General features: G+C 48.3%; 6 protein-coding genes across 6 annotated transcripts; 2 read left to right on the top strand and 4 right to left on the bottom strand.

Moving 5' to 3' along the window:
- Positions 1-4,046: 4,046 nt before the first annotated feature.
- Positions 4,047-4,995, bottom strand: BDV59DRAFT_200817 (uncharacterized protein; the record flags this gene model as incomplete). The annotated part of the gene is made up of 2 exons (XM_073693670.1): positions 4,047-4,751; positions 4,804-4,995. The coding sequence occupies 2 exons, from the start codon at positions 4,993-4,995 to the stop codon at positions 4,047-4,049; spliced, it is 897 nt and encodes a 298-aa protein (XP_073549234.1).
- Positions 4,996-5,715: 720 nt separating this feature from the next.
- Positions 5,716-7,889, top strand: BDV59DRAFT_11848 (putative aldehyde dehydrogenase). Its single transcript, XM_073686744.1, has 3 exons — positions 5,716-6,574; positions 6,648-7,353; positions 7,413-7,889. The coding sequence occupies exons 1-3, from the start codon at positions 6,105-6,107 to the stop codon at positions 7,698-7,700; spliced, it is 1,464 nt and encodes a 487-aa protein (XP_073549233.1). The 5' UTR covers positions 5,716-6,104; the 3' UTR covers positions 7,701-7,889.
- On the bottom strand, positions 7,768-11,887 carry BDV59DRAFT_192388 (uncharacterized protein; the record flags this gene model as incomplete). Its single annotated transcript, XM_073692039.1, has 6 exons — positions 7,768-7,889; positions 7,938-9,093; positions 10,973-11,359; positions 11,408-11,488; positions 11,542-11,694; positions 11,747-11,887. 6 exons carry the CDS (start codon positions 11,885-11,887, stop codon positions 7,768-7,770), a joined length of 2,040 nt encoding a protein of 679 aa, XP_073549232.1.
- Positions 11,888-12,964: 1,077 nt separating this feature from the next.
- On the top strand, positions 12,965-14,376 carry BDV59DRAFT_11693 (pectate lyase family protein). The gene is made up of 5 exons (XM_073686714.1): positions 12,965-13,214; positions 13,265-13,491; positions 13,540-13,625; positions 13,687-13,772; positions 13,836-14,376. The coding sequence occupies exons 1-5, from the start codon at positions 13,110-13,112 to the stop codon at positions 14,292-14,294; spliced, it is 963 nt and encodes a 320-aa protein (XP_073549231.1). The 5' UTR covers positions 12,965-13,109; the 3' UTR covers positions 14,295-14,376.
- Positions 14,377-14,411: 35 nt separating this feature from the next.
- Positions 14,412-16,382, bottom strand: BDV59DRAFT_11744 (FAD-dependent oxidoreductase). The gene is made up of 2 exons (XM_073686725.1): positions 15,033-16,382; positions 14,412-14,966 (listed from the first exon to the last, which is right to left on the bottom strand). Exons 1-2 carry the CDS (start codon positions 16,107-16,109, stop codon positions 14,601-14,603), a joined length of 1,443 nt encoding a protein of 480 aa, XP_073549230.1. The 5' UTR covers positions 16,110-16,382; the 3' UTR covers positions 14,412-14,600.
- A 2,446-nt stretch (positions 16,383-18,828) lies between these two features.
- On the bottom strand, positions 18,829-19,519 carry BDV59DRAFT_11717 (uncharacterized protein). Its single transcript, XM_073686723.1, has 2 exons — positions 19,403-19,519; positions 18,829-19,351 (listed from the first exon to the last, which is right to left on the bottom strand). Exon 2 carries the CDS (start codon positions 19,342-19,344, stop codon positions 18,958-18,960), a length of 387 nt encoding a protein of 128 aa, XP_073549229.1. The 5' UTR covers positions 19,345-19,351; positions 19,403-19,519; the 3' UTR covers positions 18,829-18,957.
- Positions 19,520-19,633: the final 114 nt, after the last annotated feature.

Raw genomic sequence — 19,633 nt, 5'->3', positions numbered from 1 at the left:
AATTTATTCATTATCAATAGATTAATCTAGAACAGTCCCAAGGGAAAAAGTATATTGGTGGGCGTAAAAATGAATTACAAGAGGATGATATTGAACAGAGTATACCCATGGAGAGGTAGGTGAAAGGAGGTATATAGGAAAGTAATAAATGATACAAGAACAAAAAAGCCCACATAACCATACCATCATAATCCAGAGGTTTGACTGAGGTTGTGGCATCCTAGATACAGGCGCGGAGGTTCTGCGATTGTGTGGAAGTGCACGCAAAGACCTACTGGCTGAAATTGTTAAGTTCATCTTAATTAGCTCAATAACCCATGGAAGGCAATGAAGAATGGCGACATTCTTACATTCTTAGACAGTTCACTGTCCAGGTCATATGGCTATATAATTCACCGACCGTCGCTCATCACGAATTCATTGCCTTACACATAATACCGGCGGTTTCCATACACATCGCTGATGGGACTGAATTGGAAGGCTTCTACTACAAGGCGCTTAAACAAAACGTGATGGATACCTCTTGCGACGGGAAGGTTTTTGGGCTAATGGCATTCGAGCGAACAGTCTAAGAAACAAAAGTCTGGGAAACAAAACAACTGTCACACTTTTAGACTCCGTTGATTAATACCTGACCAATTATAATTTGTCGTTGATTGTGGCCACGATCGATGCTGGATGAACTTGCTCCAGGCTCATAGGGTGAGAAATAGCTATTCAAATTTGGGTCGAACAACCCAGGCTGATATCCATACAATGGACACCTATGTACCTTTTGTGCGTTGCCTGCTTGTCTGCCATGTCGACCACACCAATTAAAATCTCCGATCGACTTGACTGCGATACTCGCCTGCGCATCCTAACTTTACGGGTGATAGGCATACCTATTAACAGATTGTCAATCATCTAAAATTTGTAACCTACTCTCAGATTTAATATACCTGCCAAGTAGGCGTTCTAGCACCCCGGAAAGCGCTTGGTTAATGCCCGAAGCTTTCAGAAGAAGATATGGACGATATAATAGCCTTTATTACTTCTCTTAAGTAGAATAAGCGAATATTATATAAAAAAGTTATTTGATCACTTGATATATCCATTACTGTTACTATACTAAGCCATGCTTTGCGTCCGTTCCTCATATTGAAACTTCCACCTGTCACCGTAGGCGATGGAACCTCAATCGTATATCTTTGTCCCCACTCCTCGCCCAATCCATCTTCCGCAAGTCCAACGAATCCCCATAGCGATTCCTCAGGCCCAATTTACATTCCCGGTCATCTAACTTCAAGCAGGTAGGCAGTAATGAAGGTAACGATGCGAGTAGATACAGTGGTAGACACTGGGAGGATTCTAAGGTATAAGATGAGAGGTATTATGTGTGTTGTCTAGACACAGTAAGGGTTGTGTGGCCACCTTGGTTGGGGGTGCGGAAACATTATGTTACTATGATTGTTGCGGCCTGAATACTCAGGCATGTTACTAGGCAGTGTTGTAGCCTGAGGCATCAGTCCTTGCTGACTTGGTCAGCGGGCAGGCAGTTTGTGAGGGTGCGATGATAGCCTGGACTACTCCTGTGGAAAGAAATATCACTCCCTCGAGGCATCTCTGTGGAGTTGCCTGGCCGCGTTCTGGCATCACCATTACGCTAGTATGCAATATGGCTGACTGGAACTATAAATTCATCTCTTGCAACCTTTGATTGACAATTTTCAACTATCCATCACTTGTTTTAAAATATCCCCACTACGTTTTATTCCAGTCAAGTACTTCCTCTTTTATCGCCTGAAGCTTTAGGGGACTGCTACATTTTATTACTCCTTTCAGGATGCCACTCCGACGACCACCAGTGTTGCTGTTCTCCTGTCTCATTGTCCTTCACAGCCATATTCTTTGGGAGGCGCATTATCGGAACGTTGAAAAAATAAATTTTCTCGAAGAAGAATTAGCCCGGCTGGGCCTCACTAACGATAAAAAACATACATCTGGATCGCAAGAAGCATCAGACTTAGCTCCTAATTTCTCACGTTGATATTGGTTCGACCGGCTTGCTGGGATGAGCTCCCATGAACTTTCTACCACCCCCCTCTTTGCCCATATCTAAGGCAGGCACTTCGCTTGTTAGTTTAGCTATATTAGCCGCTTAAGCTGTGATTCTGCGTTACTGCGCTGTATTAAAGAGGGATAAAAATGGAAATTCCTCGTCAAGCAACTACACTTTGCAAGTAATTTTTCAGTTTAAAGGTAGCGCCTCCTAGATAACGTGAAATATGGACTCGTCGTCTCTTAAAGCCTTCCACCCTTTGGTAATGGTGTCATATTACGCGAGAGTTTCAATCTAGATGTCTATTGAAGACAGAGTCTGGGAATGACATGCATTGAAAAAAGCACCATAGGAAATCGGGAAGCCCCTTATATTGTTTCACCAACTAGTGGAAAAAAAATTAGGCTTTCTCAATCAACTCTGCCCGACACAATGAATAGCCGTATGTTCGATTGACGACGGATCACTTTGGGGTCTACGTACAAGAATGCCTCGGCACAGAGCAGCTGATCCAGGCGCTCGTTCGTCCGTCTTCTTAGAACTTAGGACCGGAGGATGTGTGCGTCAACTTGGGCTTCGTGCAGTCAAGGACCCCATCGTCCATGGAGAACGAGAATCTAGAGTTTTGCTTGTTGTTCACACCGTCATCGTCATTTACGGTGCGGTAAATAGCGGTTGGGCTAAATATCCTTTGGGGGACGCACAAGACATGGGTCCGGGCCACTAATGGGAGTTAGTACAACCATGCACGCGTAAGTAGTAGTAGTAGTGGTATGGCTTAACGTTCGCCGGGAAGGGGGGGTTTCTGGGCGGAGTCCAGGCCTCCAAGACACCCCGAGAAGTATAGGGACGTGCTGACCTAGCTAATCTGTAGCGTGTCTGAGGCATCCCTCTGGCCTTCCCTGTCAGTTTGTCCCAGAGTGGTGTAATGAGCTCACCAGTTGTCATCCGTCTTCCTATCCACAAATCCGGTTAATCAACAATTGCACAGGTGATAATAGGCTAGAGGTGGTAACTAATACTGACTAATCGTAGCTGGCTAAATCATGGTTTGACGGAGCCTATTATAGCCATAGTAGAGGTGGTATTGATCTATTGCGCTCGGGGATGAAGCCAGATCGGACAAGGAACCGAAACCCCTATATACTGATATTAAGGAAGTAGCTTTGACGGTCATAATGGGCGAGGTGTATATAAACATGGTTAGTGAATTAAGCTGCTGGACGGAGGTACTCTCACCTGAAATGACCCTTCTTGAGTTTCCCAAGCCCGACCCAACCATCCAACCACCGGGCCCGGGCAAGGGTTTAATGATATAATACTAAGCTAAAGAAAGGAGTGAGCCCACCGACCAACCCAAAACACAATAAAAATAAGAACAAATATAAAGCAAAAGCTAAACAAAAGCAAAAGCAAAAGCAAGAAATCAAACTAGATCGCTAAGCACTGGACAACGAGACGCCATAGGCATCAACGGACTTGATCAGCCGAGAAACAGGCCCCTTTGGCTCCTGTAACCGCCTTAATCGCAAGGCCACTTTGGTGTTGTCAAACCGTAGCGAACTCATCCAGGGCAAAACATTATCAACTCTTCAGGCCCTAGATCACTCAGCGGCGATCTATTTACCACCTGAGGTGTTTGAGGCTGGCCGCGTACAGCTCGCCCGAGCCTCATTTTTGACCAAACTCCCGCCTCGCTGATGATGACCCCAATTCACTCGCGGTGGGCTCGGTGGTAGTAAAAGCGTCTTGGCACTGGAAAACGACGAAAGAACGTATACTGCATACGTAACGACTTAAATTCCTGGGGAGGGAAAGAAGAGAAGTTTCGAGGGGATACGATCTGTATTTATCACTCCTATAATCTCTACATGGAAGGCGCGGCGTTGAAGTTTCAAAAGGGCAGGTGGCAGGCATACATAGAACCAGAGAGCTCAAGTTATTTAAAACAATCATTAGGCTATAGGACAACCTCACGTACTAAAGAAGAAATCACATCGTCTGTCTACTTCCTGACCCACATATTATTGTCTGCATAGCCGTATGCCACCCATGATTGGTTGAAGTAAGCTTCGTTAACGACCTGCTCATATATCATGTCGTCTACACAGTAGGTGCCACCGGTAGGACCAATGTGCGAGCAATGTTCATCGGGCCGGTACTGTACCATATGCTTGTGCACCTCACGGCACAGTAGGGTGTTACGACCGAGCTCGAAAGGCTTTCCGAACCGAATCTTCTTGGTCAGAAATTCCATACACTCTGCCCTACCCGAATATTGCACATTTTGACCTGTGCAGGCCTTGTCATGTGCTTCACAGGTCGTTGTCGCAATGAGCTCAGCAAGCTTAGATTGCACTACAGCTGGGTCAGAGGTGTTGTACTTTGTCTGTAAACCGAGCATCAAGGTGTCGAGAAGATAATCGAACCAGCGGAATGTTGCGTCGTATTGAATTATCTTGCGATTGGTATCAAACGCAATCCAAGTATCAATAGCGAGCGGAACAATCACTCCCATCGTGGTATCGTTGAATGTTACCACTGTAGTTGCGGACGCTATGTTCTGATTGGCCACGAATTGGGTAATGTTATACGCTATTGGGACCCCGACTAGGCTCACAGAGTCTGGTTGAGAGAAGAGACCGAAGATGTATTCGTTGTTTAGCTCGCGGCCGTCAAAAGTCCGAGTGATGTCGACGCGCCCTTGAACCTAGGTCAAGTTAGCCGGAAAGGATATGACAGGTTAAAAATATATTTCGTACATTTTCAGCGAAGACAGATGAATCGGTGGCATTTATTTGCTTCACGTTGGCTGGATAAAGAAAATTTGTCCAAAAGTTATTCTCCAATGCCCATAATTCATAAAATGTGAAACTGGGAGGGCTTGCAGCATTCACACAGGAAAATATAGATAAAGCTGTGCCAATGAGAGAAGTTAGCAGATTCCGACACATTGTCTCTTTCGGTGCTTTGCACATGAAGGAGCATACTGATTGCATCCGCGTCTTTCTCTATATATACCAGTACCCTACCCCTCCCCCCTGCATAGTGCAGAGAAATAATAAGAAAGAAATAACTCGGATCAAAATATTAACCACGCGTGCACAGAGCGGATGATAATGGAGGGTTACGTCCCCATGCAAGAGCACTTGCCATTGCTGCTTGGAACGTACCCGACAAGAGGATGGCTGCATCGCAGTTGCATGGAATGCTATCTGGGGATATGTAATTTAAAGCTAATAAAGTGGATGGGCTACATAGGAGTCGGTAATATGATTGGGCGAGTACAGCTGTCAGCTTGGGGCTTTGGGACCCGAACGCTGTAGTACACATATCTCCCTTACATGATCATCCTTACAAGGTCAAACAGACCACGAACTAAAAGCTCAGATACTCCCCTGGGCTGATTCCCGGTCAGGTCTCCTTGCATTTGCCATTGTACACAAGATGAATTTGAAAATGAGTGGCGTGTAGGAGTTGGACTAACATATCAGTGTCACGGCCAATCGGTTCAACTCCTCAGATGACCACAAATTTGGGAATACTAGACTGTTGGTACCAATTCTTGGAAAATAATTATAAACACAACAGTTACTCAGATTAAGGACATTAAATCATAATGGGACGTTGAATCATTCGCGCTATGGAGGGTCAAAACTGCTTCAAAGGTAACACTAGAGTATAATTTTCACCGAGGAGATTAAGCTGACACATGAAATAGATGTTTCGCAGTCCATAGTGGTCCTGTGCTTAGACTATCAATATTGTCGTTGTTGTTCCCCGTAATGCTACGACCTTAGTGCATCTCGGAACCCGCTCGGAATTGTTCACCGTCTCCGCACTGACAGCGGAATAACTGCGCAATCCCTAGCGGGGAGATACGACGTACATGTGCAGCACGACAGCTCATATAGCCGCATGATCCCGAATGCTGACACCTCCCAGATTTTCAAATCTTTGCATAGCTTCAGCAGCATAATGTCTTTATCCATCACTGGCGCCAGAGGGCGCAAAATCCAGGGTAGCGTCTTCTTCATCTAGAACCACGCAATTGCGTAAACTGATGGCATCCACATTAGTCCCAACCGGTCTCTTCATCCATAACAGCTTTACCCCCTCCGCAACGTCCCATACCCTCCCCGTTGAAAATCCCACCACCGGGGAGAGACTGGGTACTATTTCCGCTGCCAGCCCTGAGGATGTCAACAAAGCCGTCGCTTCTGCCAGCACAAGCTTCCAAAGTTGGAAAGTCACCCCCGGCACAGTGCGCGCAAAGCTCCTCCTAAGGCTCGCTGATCTGATTGAGCGCGATGCGGAAGACTTTGCCTCCCTGGAAGCTGTAGATGCTGGTGTCCTCTTTACTGACAGTATGGGAATGAACATTCCGCAAGCAGTTTCTTGTCTTCGTTACTACGCGGGATGGGCAGACAAGATTGATGGAAGGACATTGGCGATGGAAGGAGGCGGTATGGCTTACACCCATCGCGAGCCGCTGGGTGTTTGTGCAGCGATTGTCCCATGGAATGCGCCTCTGTATGTGCTGCCTATGCTCAAATCCTGTTTTAGCCGCGTCAACTTGGAAAAAGACTAATCTGTAGCTGGGAAGGATGATCACGATCTGGAAGCTGGCCCCTGCGCTGGCAGCAGGTAATGTGCTTATTATCAAGCCGTCCGAGCTTTCTCCATTGTACGCGCAGAAGCTCGCCCAGTTGGTCCAGGAAGCCCAGTTTCCCGCAGGTGTGATCAACATCATAGCCGGCGATGGAGCATCCGCTGGTCGCACATTGTCGGAGCATATGCTTGTGCGCAAAGTGTCATTTACAGGGTCGTCAGTGGCTGGTCGTCAGATCATGAAAGCTGCGGCTGCGACGAACCTGAAGCGGGTGAGTCTGGAGCTCGGGGGTAAGGGCCCATCAATTGTATTTGACGACTGTGACCTGGAAAATGCTCTGCTGTGGACACGAATTGGCATCACTGCGAACAATGGACAGATTTGCGCTGCTGGATCTCGTATTTACGTTCAGAAAACAATCTACGAGAAGTTCCTGAAAAGATACGCGGAGCTGGCAGAGAGCACGCCTACCGTGGTTGGAGATCCATTGAGCCCTACCACCACTAAGGGACCAATTGTCAGCCGAGCACAGCACCAGAAAGTCCTCTCTTATATCGAACAGGGTAAAAAGTGTGGTGCAAGGTTGCTCTTTGGTGGGGAAAGAGTGGGTGACCAAGGGTATTTCGTCCAGAATACTGCATTCGCAGACGTGTCGGAAGATGCTACCATCATGAAGGAGGAAATCTTTGGTCCTGTCGCGGTATGCATATCTCTTGCACATCAGCTAAGTGTATACAAGCTGACCAGCGGTCATTCTAGAGTATCGCACCTTTTACGACTGAAGCTGAAGTTATTGCGAAGGCCAACGACTCTCTTCACGGTCTGAGTGCTGCTGTCTTCACAAACGACATCAATAGGGCTCACCGGGTCACCACCGCTCTGGAAACTGGTCAGGTCACTGTCAACGCGTGGGCAATGCTCAGCTCCAACGTCCCATTTGGGGGTGTCAAGGAAAGTGGATTTGGTCGTGACATGGGCGAAGATGCGCTTGAAGGATGGACGGCAGTGAAGTCTATAAAGTATTGCATTCTGCCCGGCGAGCTGTAAATCATGAGTGTTCCTATGTACACGTTGCTACTGTTTTGACACCGGTTAAAACCGAGAATGAACTAACTTATACACTCTTGGCAATCGCGTGCATTTTATGGAACACATTTGTAGGGTCATATTTCGCCTTGATCTCCTGCAGCCGACCCAGGTTTTCTCCATAGATGTTGTTGACGACGGAGTCACCAGCTAGTAAGTGTTAGTCAAGCGCGCATAGCAGGGTTGTGCAAAACTTACGTTCCGCATAGTTGATGTACTGCGGGACATCAGACGGGCTTTCTGCACCCGTCTCTGACTCGTACTGGGCCTTGAAACGTGCCTGGATTTCACGTGCAATCCCACGATACACCCCGTCCTCGGCAGAATCTGTCCAGCGCATATTAATTGCTCCATTTTGGGTCGAGCTGCGGTTAGCAAACGCAGTAGCTGCCAATGGCACGTCGCAAATTTTGCGCATGTCGTAGAACTCCAGAAGTAGTGCTGGGATAAGTTCTGGGTACTGGTCATTTGTAACAGTAAGATAATCCATGATGGAACGCAGAAACGTTGTGTTAAGTGGGGTCTGGAAAAATACGCCCTTGAGCACTTTGCGTCCGCCGTAACTGGCCATAGGATTCTGTAGCGAGTTGAGTAGTGAGTAAGGGATCATATCAATCATGTTCACCGCAGGTCCGAGGGCAAGTAGGCCAGCGTAATACGTCTCGCCTTCTTCACGAGTGCCATTGTAGTAAACGATAACATTCACCATGGGTACAGGCGCGCCGGGGGGAGGTGCTAGGATACAAATAGCTCCAGAGCGCGGATCAGGCGATTTCATTGAAGCATTCAACTGATCAACAACAGCTTCCAGCTTTTCCGGCGTAAATGAGATGAGACCCGCATAGACGGGGTTCTTCTGTTCATACGCCTGGAAGACAAAATCCACGACAACGCCGAAGTTGTATCCGGCACCACGCAGAGCCCAGAATAGATCAGTATGCTCCGTAGGTGAGGCAGTCACTACACTGCCATCAGGCAAGACAACCGTGGCGGACAGCAAATTGTCAATTGTGAGCCCGTATAGCCCGCTCAGCCAGCCGTATCCACCACCCAGAGTGAGGCCGCCGACACCGGTGTGGTTGACCGTGCCGCCTACTGTTGCAAGCCCATATTCAGCGGCTTTCTCGTCAACATCCTTCCAGACTGCGCCACCCTGAACTGTGAGAGTCTTTGTTTCGGGGTGAACAGTGACCCCGTTCATGCGGGAGAGATCGATGACTAAACCGCCATCGCTAGAGCTGGTGCCGGCAACAGAATGACCACCACCCTTTACAGCGAGATCGATACGATGCTCCTGAGCCCAGAGAAGTGCTGTGCGGACATCATCGACCTCAATTGGCATTACAACGACGCCCTAGTCGTTCATCAGTTATGTCCCGCACACCCCGACACAAACACCTACAGCTTTTTTGATGCCCGTTCCTGACCATCGTACAATACTAGCCTCGTAGCCCTCGGATGTTGCTATGTATATCTTTGACGACTTAAGAGCACCTTGCAGGGCCTCAAGCGCAGTCTTGGAGATCATTGACATGGTGTTGACTGTTTGATTGTTTGTGTTTTCCACGGATGAGGGGTCATGTGGGGGGCGGCTGGAGTAGCGTTAAATAGTGCCAACTGGAGTTAAGTCGGGTCTATCCCGGGTGTTAGTTGGCCAATGCTCCACGTGATTGACGCTCCTCTACAAAGCACTTTCAATCCTTTGATGGACAGACCATATGTGTAAAAGAGAAACCGAATTACTATTGTCTCCTGTTTCATGATTGTGGGTTCGTAGATATCAATTACTATGAGGAAGACTCCAAAACCTAGGGTCTCTATTGTTAGGTACTAGTAGTATCATCGCCCTTCCGCAAGTGTTGTATGGATCTGTCTCACGCCAGCGGCTTTTGAGCCACCCTGTACACTTTCATTTTTCAATCGGCTTCATATATTATAAAACTCTCGGCTTTAGAATTGTCGAAAGCGTCTGCCAATACAAACTGGATAAATGTTAGACCAAAGATCCGAGCAAATACCTGTACTCTACGTCAAAAACATTTTATTTTGGTCTACTTGCCACACTGAATGCTTAGGGCCGGCATCGGCAAGAGAGATGCTACATCCTATTAGCATCAGATACTGAGTCAACTCTGGCTTCAGGTGTAACCTCACATGTATTCATCATGGCCGATGTCCGTGATTCTTCAAACCCAGCGATGATACGTAGTTCGCAGGGCTTTCGTCCACGCAAACACGGATTTCAGCAGCAACCCCGATAGGATTATTAGAATCAGGTTCGCCTAACTGGTATGTCTCAGGTCCTACTATCCCTACTTTAAACTGCTTTAGATCAGTGTCCACCCTCGTTATGGCGTATGGGCACTCTTACCTCAAACTCTTTGGAGCGCTCGGACTGTAGTAAAGACAACTGCTGTTCACTCGTAACCTTGTCCCACGACAGACCAGAATTCAGCAGATGATACTCCATATATTATGCGTAGCCAAAACAAAGTAGATTTGGCATCAGTGGAGACGCATTGCGTAGCCATCGGCCATAGAGGATGTGGTAAGGAGCTAGCACACCAAAGCTGCCAGAAAAGTAGCATCCCGACTTGGAAAGCTAGGCCGACTAGGAGGTGCTAGTATTGCAGCTACAAGGTACTTGTACATATCAACAGTGAACGGATACTTTGCAGCTGATCCAGTACCAATATAAAAGACTACATTTTACTTATGGTGTGATACTCGATGTACGAATGGAGGTGAAGGCAAATAGGCCATAGACATAGTGAAAACTATTGTTGGTCATATGCCAGCACTCGGAGTGCACAGTGTCTGCAATATCCACGAGTATCACTGGAGAACCTGCTTTGAGTAACGATCATGTAGTTCAGGATACCACTTCTGCCCAACGTCCGGATGGCTCAAAATACGGTTCCGCAGATAGGCCTCGCCGAACTATATACCGTTAGAAGGTCAATTCTTTTTCTCGATGGGGGTTTCCGCATACGCAGGAATATAAGGGCGACAGGAACTCGCTGGGCACGTCAACTGCCCTCTTTTTCCGGTCATCGGATGCCGGAATACGTTTTACAATGTGGGCGGCAGATTCCTGTAGCTCATTCAAGGTAAGGTCCAACCGCACACCAAGGAAGAATGGAATACTATAGCGGGTTTTTGTTGTAGGTGCCTGGTTCAATGGTGAGCCTGTGGACACTCGAAAGAAAATAGTACTCATAGAATGAGCTTACGATCACGCGATGTGTGGTTGCAGTACACACTCCACCGGTAATAGCCTCGAAGCCTTGCTGGATATTAACAACAAGACTGCCCTCAATTGGTGGGGCATCAATCCACTCTCCATTTTTGTTCAGAACCTGTAAGCCCCCAGTATCATCCTGGGAGAGGAATGTGAACAGTCCACTAGAATCCTTGTGCGGACCTACTCCTTGGGAACCAGGAGCCGCCTGGGGGTACTTGATAAATTTGAGGCGATCCATATTCCCTTTGAAGGACTCAAAGGTATTCGGAGGAAGCGACAAACATTCTGATACATATCGCATAAATTCCTGTGAAAGTTTCGCAGACTCCGAGATATATTCCTCGACGAGCTCTTTTGCCCCTGGACAATCGGGGTACTACAAGGGGATTAGGTGGAGTGAACATACGATATGCGAAATCCATACCTGACTTTCACCTTCCACTCTCTGCCAGAACGGATCTTTCTCCGTCCAGTCCTTGAGCCCAGAGGTGCCGAAATCGTATTGCTATACGCCATCGGATTAGCCAGTGACATGGCGTAGCAGGTGGCAGCGCCTACCTCTCGCAGATCGGTTTTGGCGGCCGTTGTTTCGGCCCCGAGGCGGGTGTATCCCACGAATGAAGGGGAGTTAATCATATTGCATTTTTCCTTCACCTCGTAAGGGAGGGCGAAGAGTTCGGGGAGCTTCTCGTGGGCTCTCCTGGTGAGTGACTTGGGTTGTCAGGTGTGCTCTTGCATACATGCATGATTACAGCAGACGTACCTCTAAGCCATGGTTCGTCAGGTAGAGAAATCCAACAAGGAAAATTGCCTCGCGTAGCTCCGACAGCGCCCGTGGCTTAGTCCTATGATCCTGCAGATGCCGAAAATCAATGATAGGAATGGAGGAAAAAGTATCTGCCATGTTGCGAAACGGTGTGGTGATGCGGGGTTGCCAGGATAACAACAACGATGGATGAGATATGGCTCGGAAGATAAAGCCGAGGTTTAAATTGATCACTCAGAGATACATGCGGAGTACATAATCTCATTTCGAATGCTGTGCTAGCGAAAGGCTTATGTATAACCGACGGGTAGACACGATGGCGCCATCACATAACCGGATGAGTCAGCTCCAGCGAAGTGATTAAGTTGGCCCAGCCTGCTTAAAGAATAGTTAGTTAACAAGCTGCGCCATATGCGCTTTTACCATAAGCTACTTATTTCTTCGTTTGAAGCCAATATGATATGCAGGCGCGCTCTACCACATGTTAAAAAAATGTGGCACGGAAACTGCTAAGTATCGAAGTACATGCCCGTACTTCGACAACAACATGGAGTAGACTAGACGGTCAAAGCTCTTGTCAATCTGACGGATGATCTTAGAAGCTTTTACCTAACTGGTAGGGCATCACGACTCAACTGGTGGATGTTACCTTCCAGTCGCATTTTCGAGGTCCGCTTCTCGTATAGATCCCAGCCCTGGCCGACAGTCAGTTGACAGTTACTGTCGCACTCAAGCCATCTCAAAACCAAGACCATCTTGATTACGTTATAAACAGTTATGGACAGAGGAACTAACTACCGGAGAATCTTAATTCACGTCTCTCACGCCCGGAACTACCTCTCAAACCTCCAGGCTTCTTGGCATTCCACCTGAAACACACCCATCATTTGTGGAATTTCAGATGTCTCATTTAAACTATGCCTGGACTCCTGCAGCCCTAGTGAGCAGCTCCCTTCTGATCTTCATGGAAAACAAGGTCGTGCTCAAGACCATATTGGCCCGAACTAGCCAAGTCCTCTTCATGGTTCTTCATGCCTCTTGGCGGATGCCTCTGTTCTCCCCTGAGCTGACGGAAAATTATTCTGGTGAAACGCTCCAACCATGATAAGGAACTATATTCACTGAGACACTGGACCCCCTACTCAATCCACCTATGGCGTCAAGTGGAGATACATCCTAGCTAGCAGTGTTTTGAAAACAACAGCGGTTGCAGCTCCTGGAAAAATCTCCATCGAGGGTATATAAACCTCTCCGACCCTCAGGAGTTTGTGATCATCATCACCTTCTAATTGTGCCTTTCTTTCATCGAATCTTCAATTCTTACCACCCTGTATATATCCTTTGCCTCTCACTGTTCGAAATGATCAACCTCAAGTGGATCGCTGCACTGGCTGCATGCCTGTCTGGACAGGCTCTTGCCGTTCCCACGGCTACTTTTCCTATGTATAAACGGGCTACCAATAGCGTACGTTCACCCATGCGCTCTCTCGAGACGCTGATCTGACATATCCCCAGACCGCTTTCGGCTATGCCAGCTTGAATGGAGGCACAACTGGCGGTGCTGGCGGAACTACCACTACGGTGTCGTCGTACGCCCAATTCACTCAGGCAGTTTCCGGCGATTCTGCAAAGGTGGTCGTTGTGAGCGGCAACATCAAGCAGACTGCCGACCAGGCCCGTGTCGGAAGCAACACCAGCATCATTGGCAAGGACTCAAACGCCGTCCTCGAGGGATTTGGAATGTAAGCACGCACGTTGGACTGTCCAGATATCATGTCTAATTTTGATAGCCTCGTCAAGGAGAAGGAGAACGTGATCATCCAGAACCTTGGCGTCAAGAAGGTACTGGCTGACAATGGCGATGCCATTGGAGTCCGTACGTTTATCTCTCATTACGGGCCTCCCATGCGCCATATGCTAACCCAGCTATACAACAGAGTATTCGAATAATGTATGGATTGACCACTGTGACGTGTCCTCAGACATGGACCACGACAAGGACTACTATGATGGTCTGATTGACGTAAGTGGCCAATTTCTTTCATTTAAACCACCCGTTCAGATACGGAGGTCTAACGGGGCGTAGCTCACCCACGCTGCCGACTTTGTTACCGTCTCCAACTGCTACATCCACGATCACTGGAAGGCCTCGCTGGTTGGCCACTCTGACAGCAACGGAGACGAGGATACTGGCCACTTGCGGGTCACCTATGCCAACAACTACTGGTCTAACATCAACTCGCGTGGCCCTTCCCTCCGCTTCGGTACAGGCCACATTTACAACAGCTACTATGAGAACGTGAACGATGGAATCAATACCCGCCAGGGCGCCCAGGTTCTCGTTGAGGGCAACCAGTTTGTCGGATGTAAGAAGCCACTGTACTCCACTGATGAGGGATACGCAGTGGCCCGCGACAATGACTTTGGAGACGGCGAGAACTCTGCTCCCCAGGGTACTCTGACCTCTGTGCCATACAGCTATAACCTCATTGGATCCTCGGGTGTCAAGGCTGCCGTTGTTGGCTCTGCAGGTCAGACTCTGTAATACGGCATATTAATGCTGAGTTGATATCTTGGGGATTTGAGTAGTCAAGTGGATAATTTATTGCTGGACAAGATAAGTTTTTTGTTTTATCTGCCAACTTTGATAGCCTGAAGGAACAGAATTGAGCATTTCTTCGTCCAAAAACTTATTACAGCCCGCTCACAATGATGTACATGGTAACCAATCGGATATCAGAGACGCCAATCATAGCTCATTCGATAATGCAAGAAATGCGATACACCCGGACTCCATTAAATGCACCCAAACCCACCCTACCAGTCTCCCATCTAGTCAGGCTAGTACCTTCTAAACACGAAAGCCTTTCTCAAAAGAATCAGTAGAGTAGGAAGACGACGTTTGTGTATCCTCCGGCATGGGGATGTCGATCTGTGTTGCGTCAAACTCCCATGCAGCTTCACGTGCCTCACGGGAGTTGCGAATGTAGAATGGCAGGGTCCACTCTTTAAACCGGCTTTCCAGAAAGCCCAGGTCGCGATTCTTCTCCCACATCCGACGGGAGGCCTTGAACGCAGAGCTTACAGTTTCACGTCGGAGATCCTCATACGCTTTGAAGGCGACGTGGAGATGCTCATGGCGGTGTTTAGCCAAGATGCGAGAAAACAAAATAGCGTCGTCCAATGCATATGCGGCGGACTCATCCCGGGGTGGCATCTAAGAATACAAATTAATATCTTGGTTGATCGGCGTCCCGTCCGCAATGAAGGTTTATATACGTACCGCATGGGCTGCATCGCCCAGCAACAGCACCCGCTCTGTATGCCATCTTCCGCCAGGACGAACCTGATACACTGGGTACAACATCCAATCAACCGGCTTGCTAGTCATTTCTCGGATACAGCGGATCCCAGACCGGCCGAAGCGATGACGCATTTCGTCACGGAGGGCGCCCTTGATAGCGGATTTCTTGCGCCATTCTTGGCCATTGTCAAGACGATACTGTGGTAGGAGCTCCTCCGCAAACTGTACAATGGCAGCAAGGAAGATCTGCTCACGATCCCGGTCGCAGTAGCTAGCCAGCAGCGACCCATACCGGGAGACGTTCATAGATGTTGCCTTGAAATGGATTGGTGCGTCAATGCTCTTCGCGTCGATGACGGTCTGCAAGAACGAGATCCCCGTGTACTCGGAGGGGTTATTGGGGGAAACCCATTGCGTGCGGGTTGTGGAGTGCACACCGTCACAGCCGAGTACAAGGTCTCCAGTGGCCGAGGTGCCGTCCTGGAAATGCAGGGTGGCATGATCCGGGGTTTCCTCGACACGGACGAGCTTCTTCCCGAAAGCAACGTGGACGTTCTTGGTACGTTCAACAACTGACAACATTGCCAGGGAAAGAATGATGCGCATCACACGGCGGCCCTTGTATCCACCGAAACCATTTCCTTTGTGGTCTATGAAGTCGATCGACCCTAGCGATTTCCCGGATCGAGCGGAATAGAGCTCGATAGCATCGACGTCGGCTCCGCCCTCGGAGCCTAGGCGGTTAAGTTCGTCTAGCACGCCGAGTCGATCGAGGTGTCGCTGGGCAACAGGGGTGAGGTTGATAGCACCGCCGCTAGTGGAAAGAACGTCGTGTCGCTCAAATATAGTGATTTGTAGGTCAGGGACGAAGGGAGTGAGTTCTTTGGCGAGGGAAAGGGCACAGGCAATGCCCGCAATGCCTGCACCGACGATGAAGATATTTCGAGGTGCCATGAGAGAAGTGAGAGAGCGGTGAAATCCATCATTTTCGTAGGCCGGGTCCGCGAACCAGTCTCTAGAGGCTTGTTCCGGAGTAAATTCAAACGTTGTGTCCATGGTGGGTCGATGGGATAGTAGGGAGATCGTCTGCACCCATGCGGAACGGCAGACCGGGGATTAAACACGATGCAGCAGGAACATAGATATAGTGCGTACTCCAAGGCGCGAACTGACCGCAGACCGACGAAACGGGTGGCTTTGGACTGGTCGAGTTCAGATACGAGGGAAGCCACGGATGGCGATAATGGTAGGTAATATACTGCTTGCGATCTGTCACATAGGCCCCGTTAATCAAACTATATCTGAAAGGGGTGCGTAAATTCGGCCGGAATGGAGAGGGTTCGGGGAAAGCAGAAATTATGTAGTTTGCGGCATAAAAAAATAAGAATGGGGAAAATTTTCTGCAGGCAAATCCACTCTATTACTCCTGGCGCTGCATCGGCACAAGGAACTATATCACGCCCTGGTTTTCCGGCTCCACCAGGTCCTCCGAAGCATCCCCGACTCGCGATCCCATAGGTCAGCAAGGGCAACCTGTCATGGACTAGTCGAATCTCTAGATTATTCCATCCGAGCCGTTGGGGCCGCTACGATAATAGAGCCATGGAACACACTGGCCACCGAGAGCCCAAGGGTGGTGGCTAAAGGTGGTTAGTCCTTTGCGTTCGAAATGTTGCTTTTCTTCCTCATCATGGAAACATCCAGCATCCACGCGACGACCTCATGGGAGATCGTACTTTGTTATTAACCTCCGCGGAACTTTTGAGGACAATTAGGGTTGCCGCCGTCAGGAGACTTTGGCCTTTCCACCCGCGCTTAGTCACGCTCCACGCCAATTGGTTGACGATGGGGCATCTTGCCCAAAGCAGCAACGTCGCCGCGTTTCTCCATCAGGATTGTCTCACTCTTGCATCCTAGAGGAACCGTCAGGATGCATAAAGCCCGCCGGGGAAATTCCCTGGTAGTCGATCACTCCCCTCGTTTCCTCGCATTGCGAGATGTAGACGTTCTCGTAAGATAGATACCTTTGTCCGATATACCCGACCCAAACCCATACATCCCTCCGTCGGTCGTCATTTTCTTGGATGTCGGATAGGCGATCCGGACGGGATGACATCACAGGTACCTTGTGCCATGGTTCTCCAGCTTTTTCAATCAGTGTTCCTCGAGTTGCTGGAGCATTGGCGTATGTCCGTATAAGTAACATGCTTTATTCAAGAGCAAGTGAATTCGATGTACTCCATATGAAGGAGATCATAACCAAGTACGGATACAGATCGAGCGCACTGTCGCCAGCAAGCCCACCTCAAGCCGCTTTTAGTGGATATCCTTCCTGGAGATTCCAACGTCCAAGCCGCCGATCACTCTGGAACTCTATATTTAGAGAGTCTAGATCGCTGTGGCAAGTCTCTCATGTTGTCCATTTGACTTTAGGAAACCTCTTCCGCTCAAGAAGACGGTCTTAGTCCATTAAGGTAACTCTATCCCGTTGGCAGGACTTCAGCAGGGGATGAATCGAATCATGTGGGATGCGATTTGCTTTAGCCCTTTTTTGAGCAAGTCGAAGAAATGCATAGATGTATAGTAGGAATGCAGTGTAATCTGGAACAGAGTGTGTAATAGGTCTTGTGATCTACCTCAGGATCAGAATCTGAGGACGAATCCGATAGTCCATACACGACTTTATCCTTTTCCCACTAACCGGTCTGAAGGATGATCTTAATCGACAATTTCATTTGCGGATCATCCAGAACCATCCCTCGTGGATTATGCCCCATATGGACTAGAACATCGGGGTAGATAGCTTCTATCTCATCAAGATATTTCATTTGAGAAGGCAAATCACTTAGCTGCCCTGACTGATATATTGATAAAGACATGTATGATAAAAGTTGCCAGATTGCACTACATCAAGTACCTACAGCGTTCTGTCAGAAGGAGGGGAGAGAATTATAGAGTGGCCAGTACTATTATAGATTATATGAGCTACTGCAGGTACGTTGATGATTCCTGTAAGACATATCGCAATGGAATTCACATATACCGATCCATTACCCAATTAACTCCTATGTCGTGGCCTCGTCACACAGTTCGCATGCCTTTTGCAACAGCCAACAATGGATGATTTTGGGAACCAATTATGTGACTATACTACAATCTTAGATATTGCAAGGCCATCCATGACTGGTAGGTGCCAAATATTGAGAACTTTGGGCCTTCGTCCGATTAGATGTTTATGGATCTTGTTTTGTCAAGGAGAAGCCAGCTTTCTACCATTGATCTAAGGTGCCAGAGTATCGGGATGATTCGGATCCAGTATCTTGTTCTGGATTGCAACACATTTTATCAGCAAATTGTAGGTATCTAGCCCGTTTCCTCGAGATTTCCGCACGTGGGCCACGCTGGCCTTATAGTACGAGGTGTAGGGGTGTCCCGGCCCAAGAGCTCTCCTGCAATGTTTTTACTGTTGGTACAGCGAGATTTTCTGCTTTTTTTCGAGCGTTCCTGGTCATAATAAAGAGTTAGTAGACCATGCATGCTGGACAATGTATCAGGATATTCTCGTGCTCAGGCCCTAGAGCATCTCTGGAGCCCTCAACTACGTGGTTGGTTAGCAGGGTAGCTCCTTTCCATTTGTCCTGACTCAAAATATTTCGACAAGCTTTGTCATATTACTGAGAACGTTGGGGTGGCCCTTTCATGGCTTGCCCTTCTAGAAGACCTTTAGGGAATTACTGGCTAATATACGTGTCGTGAACCCATTCCAATTCATCATACTTCAAAAGAACTCTGTTATCGCTGAAGATCACGATATTAAGTAGGCATCGTTCGTACCGCATGACTGTCATGAGACTTTCATCTGGATATAACGTACAATGACTAACATCAAATATACCCCGAAAAGCTACATGAGTGTTTCCGTATGTGTCACGATACGCCACTCGCCATCTGAAGCCTGACTCCACGTGGTGGATCCTGTCCCAACATACGACTCACCTCCTCGAGTGGCGTTTATCTTATAAGTCACTGTCCCAGCCATCAAATCGATGACAATCACCCTCACTTCTTCGAGTTGAAATTCGTCAAAATGATGGAACGGGGGTCGCAGCTCTTTAGACAGGGACGGCTCTCCATCGAGGGTCAGGATAGGTTTCTGGGGGAACAAGAAATTGGCCTCGGGGTTGGACAGCCTCTCGATTTCCGGGCCAGGGTTCGCACAAGTGAGGGCGGTCCATAGAGAACGCTCCTTGATCAGGAGGTCCTCGCGGATTCGATCGTGTATTTGAGGCATGACGATTCTGTCAAGTCAGTGAGTGCCTACTTGCGTATGGGTGTTTGGCGGGTCTTACGCAAGCTCTATGGCCAGGTCACTTCAAACTGATTTTGATATAGCGATACGGCAGATGGCTTCCTTTTCACATAAACACAGGAAATATCTATACACCCCTCCTTGCAGAGCTGGCTCAATCCATGGATAATATAGACCACGGTGGGTGTGACGTCATGGGCAAATGGCACCCGCAGATGACGTGGTGAGGCAACATCATGGTGGGAGATTAATTTAAATCGCACTGTCGCTT

The sequence above is a fragment of the Aspergillus ambiguus genome (assembly GCF_047715705.1).
Source record: "Aspergillus ambiguus strain CBS 117.58 unplaced genomic scaffold BDV59scaffold_10, whole genome shotgun sequence".
Classification (NCBI taxonomy): Eukaryota; Fungi; Ascomycota; class Eurotiomycetes; order Eurotiales; family Aspergillaceae; genus Aspergillus; species Aspergillus ambiguus.
This window is presented reverse-complemented; position numbering and strand designations above follow the sequence as displayed.

Coding starts and splice junctions, on each gene's coding strand:
- BDV59DRAFT_11693 (XM_073686714.1), top strand. CDS start 13,110: ATGATCAACCTCAAGTGGATCGCTGCACTGGCTGCATGCCTGTCTGGA. Junction 13,215..13,264: donor ATAAACGGGCTACCAATAGC/GTACGTTCACCC, acceptor ACATATCCCCAG/ACCGCTTTCGGCTATGCCAG. Junction 13,773..13,835: donor ACTATGATGGTCTGATTGAC/GTAAGTGGCCAA, acceptor AACGGGGCGTAG/CTCACCCACGCTGCCGACTT.
- BDV59DRAFT_11744 (XM_073686725.1), bottom strand. CDS start 16,109: ATGGACACAACGTTTGAATTTACTCCGGAACAAGCCTCTAGAGACTGG. Junction 14,967..15,032: donor TGGGCGATGCAGCCCATGCG/GTACGTATATAA, acceptor TTGTATTCTTAG/ATGCCACCCCGGGATGAGTC.
- BDV59DRAFT_11848 (XM_073686744.1), top strand. CDS start 6,105: ATGGCATCCACATTAGTCCCAACCGGTCTCTTCATCCATAACAGCTTT. Junction 6,575..6,647: donor GTCCCATGGAATGCGCCTCT/GTATGTGCTGCC, acceptor GTAGCTGGGAAG/GATGATCACGATCTGGAAGC. Junction 7,354..7,412: donor AAATCTTTGGTCCTGTCGCG/GTATGCATATCT, acceptor CGGTCATTCTAG/AGTATCGCACCTTTTACGAC.
- BDV59DRAFT_11717 (XM_073686723.1), bottom strand. CDS start 19,344: ATGCCTCAAATACACGATCGAATCCGCGAGGACCTCCTGATCAAGGAG.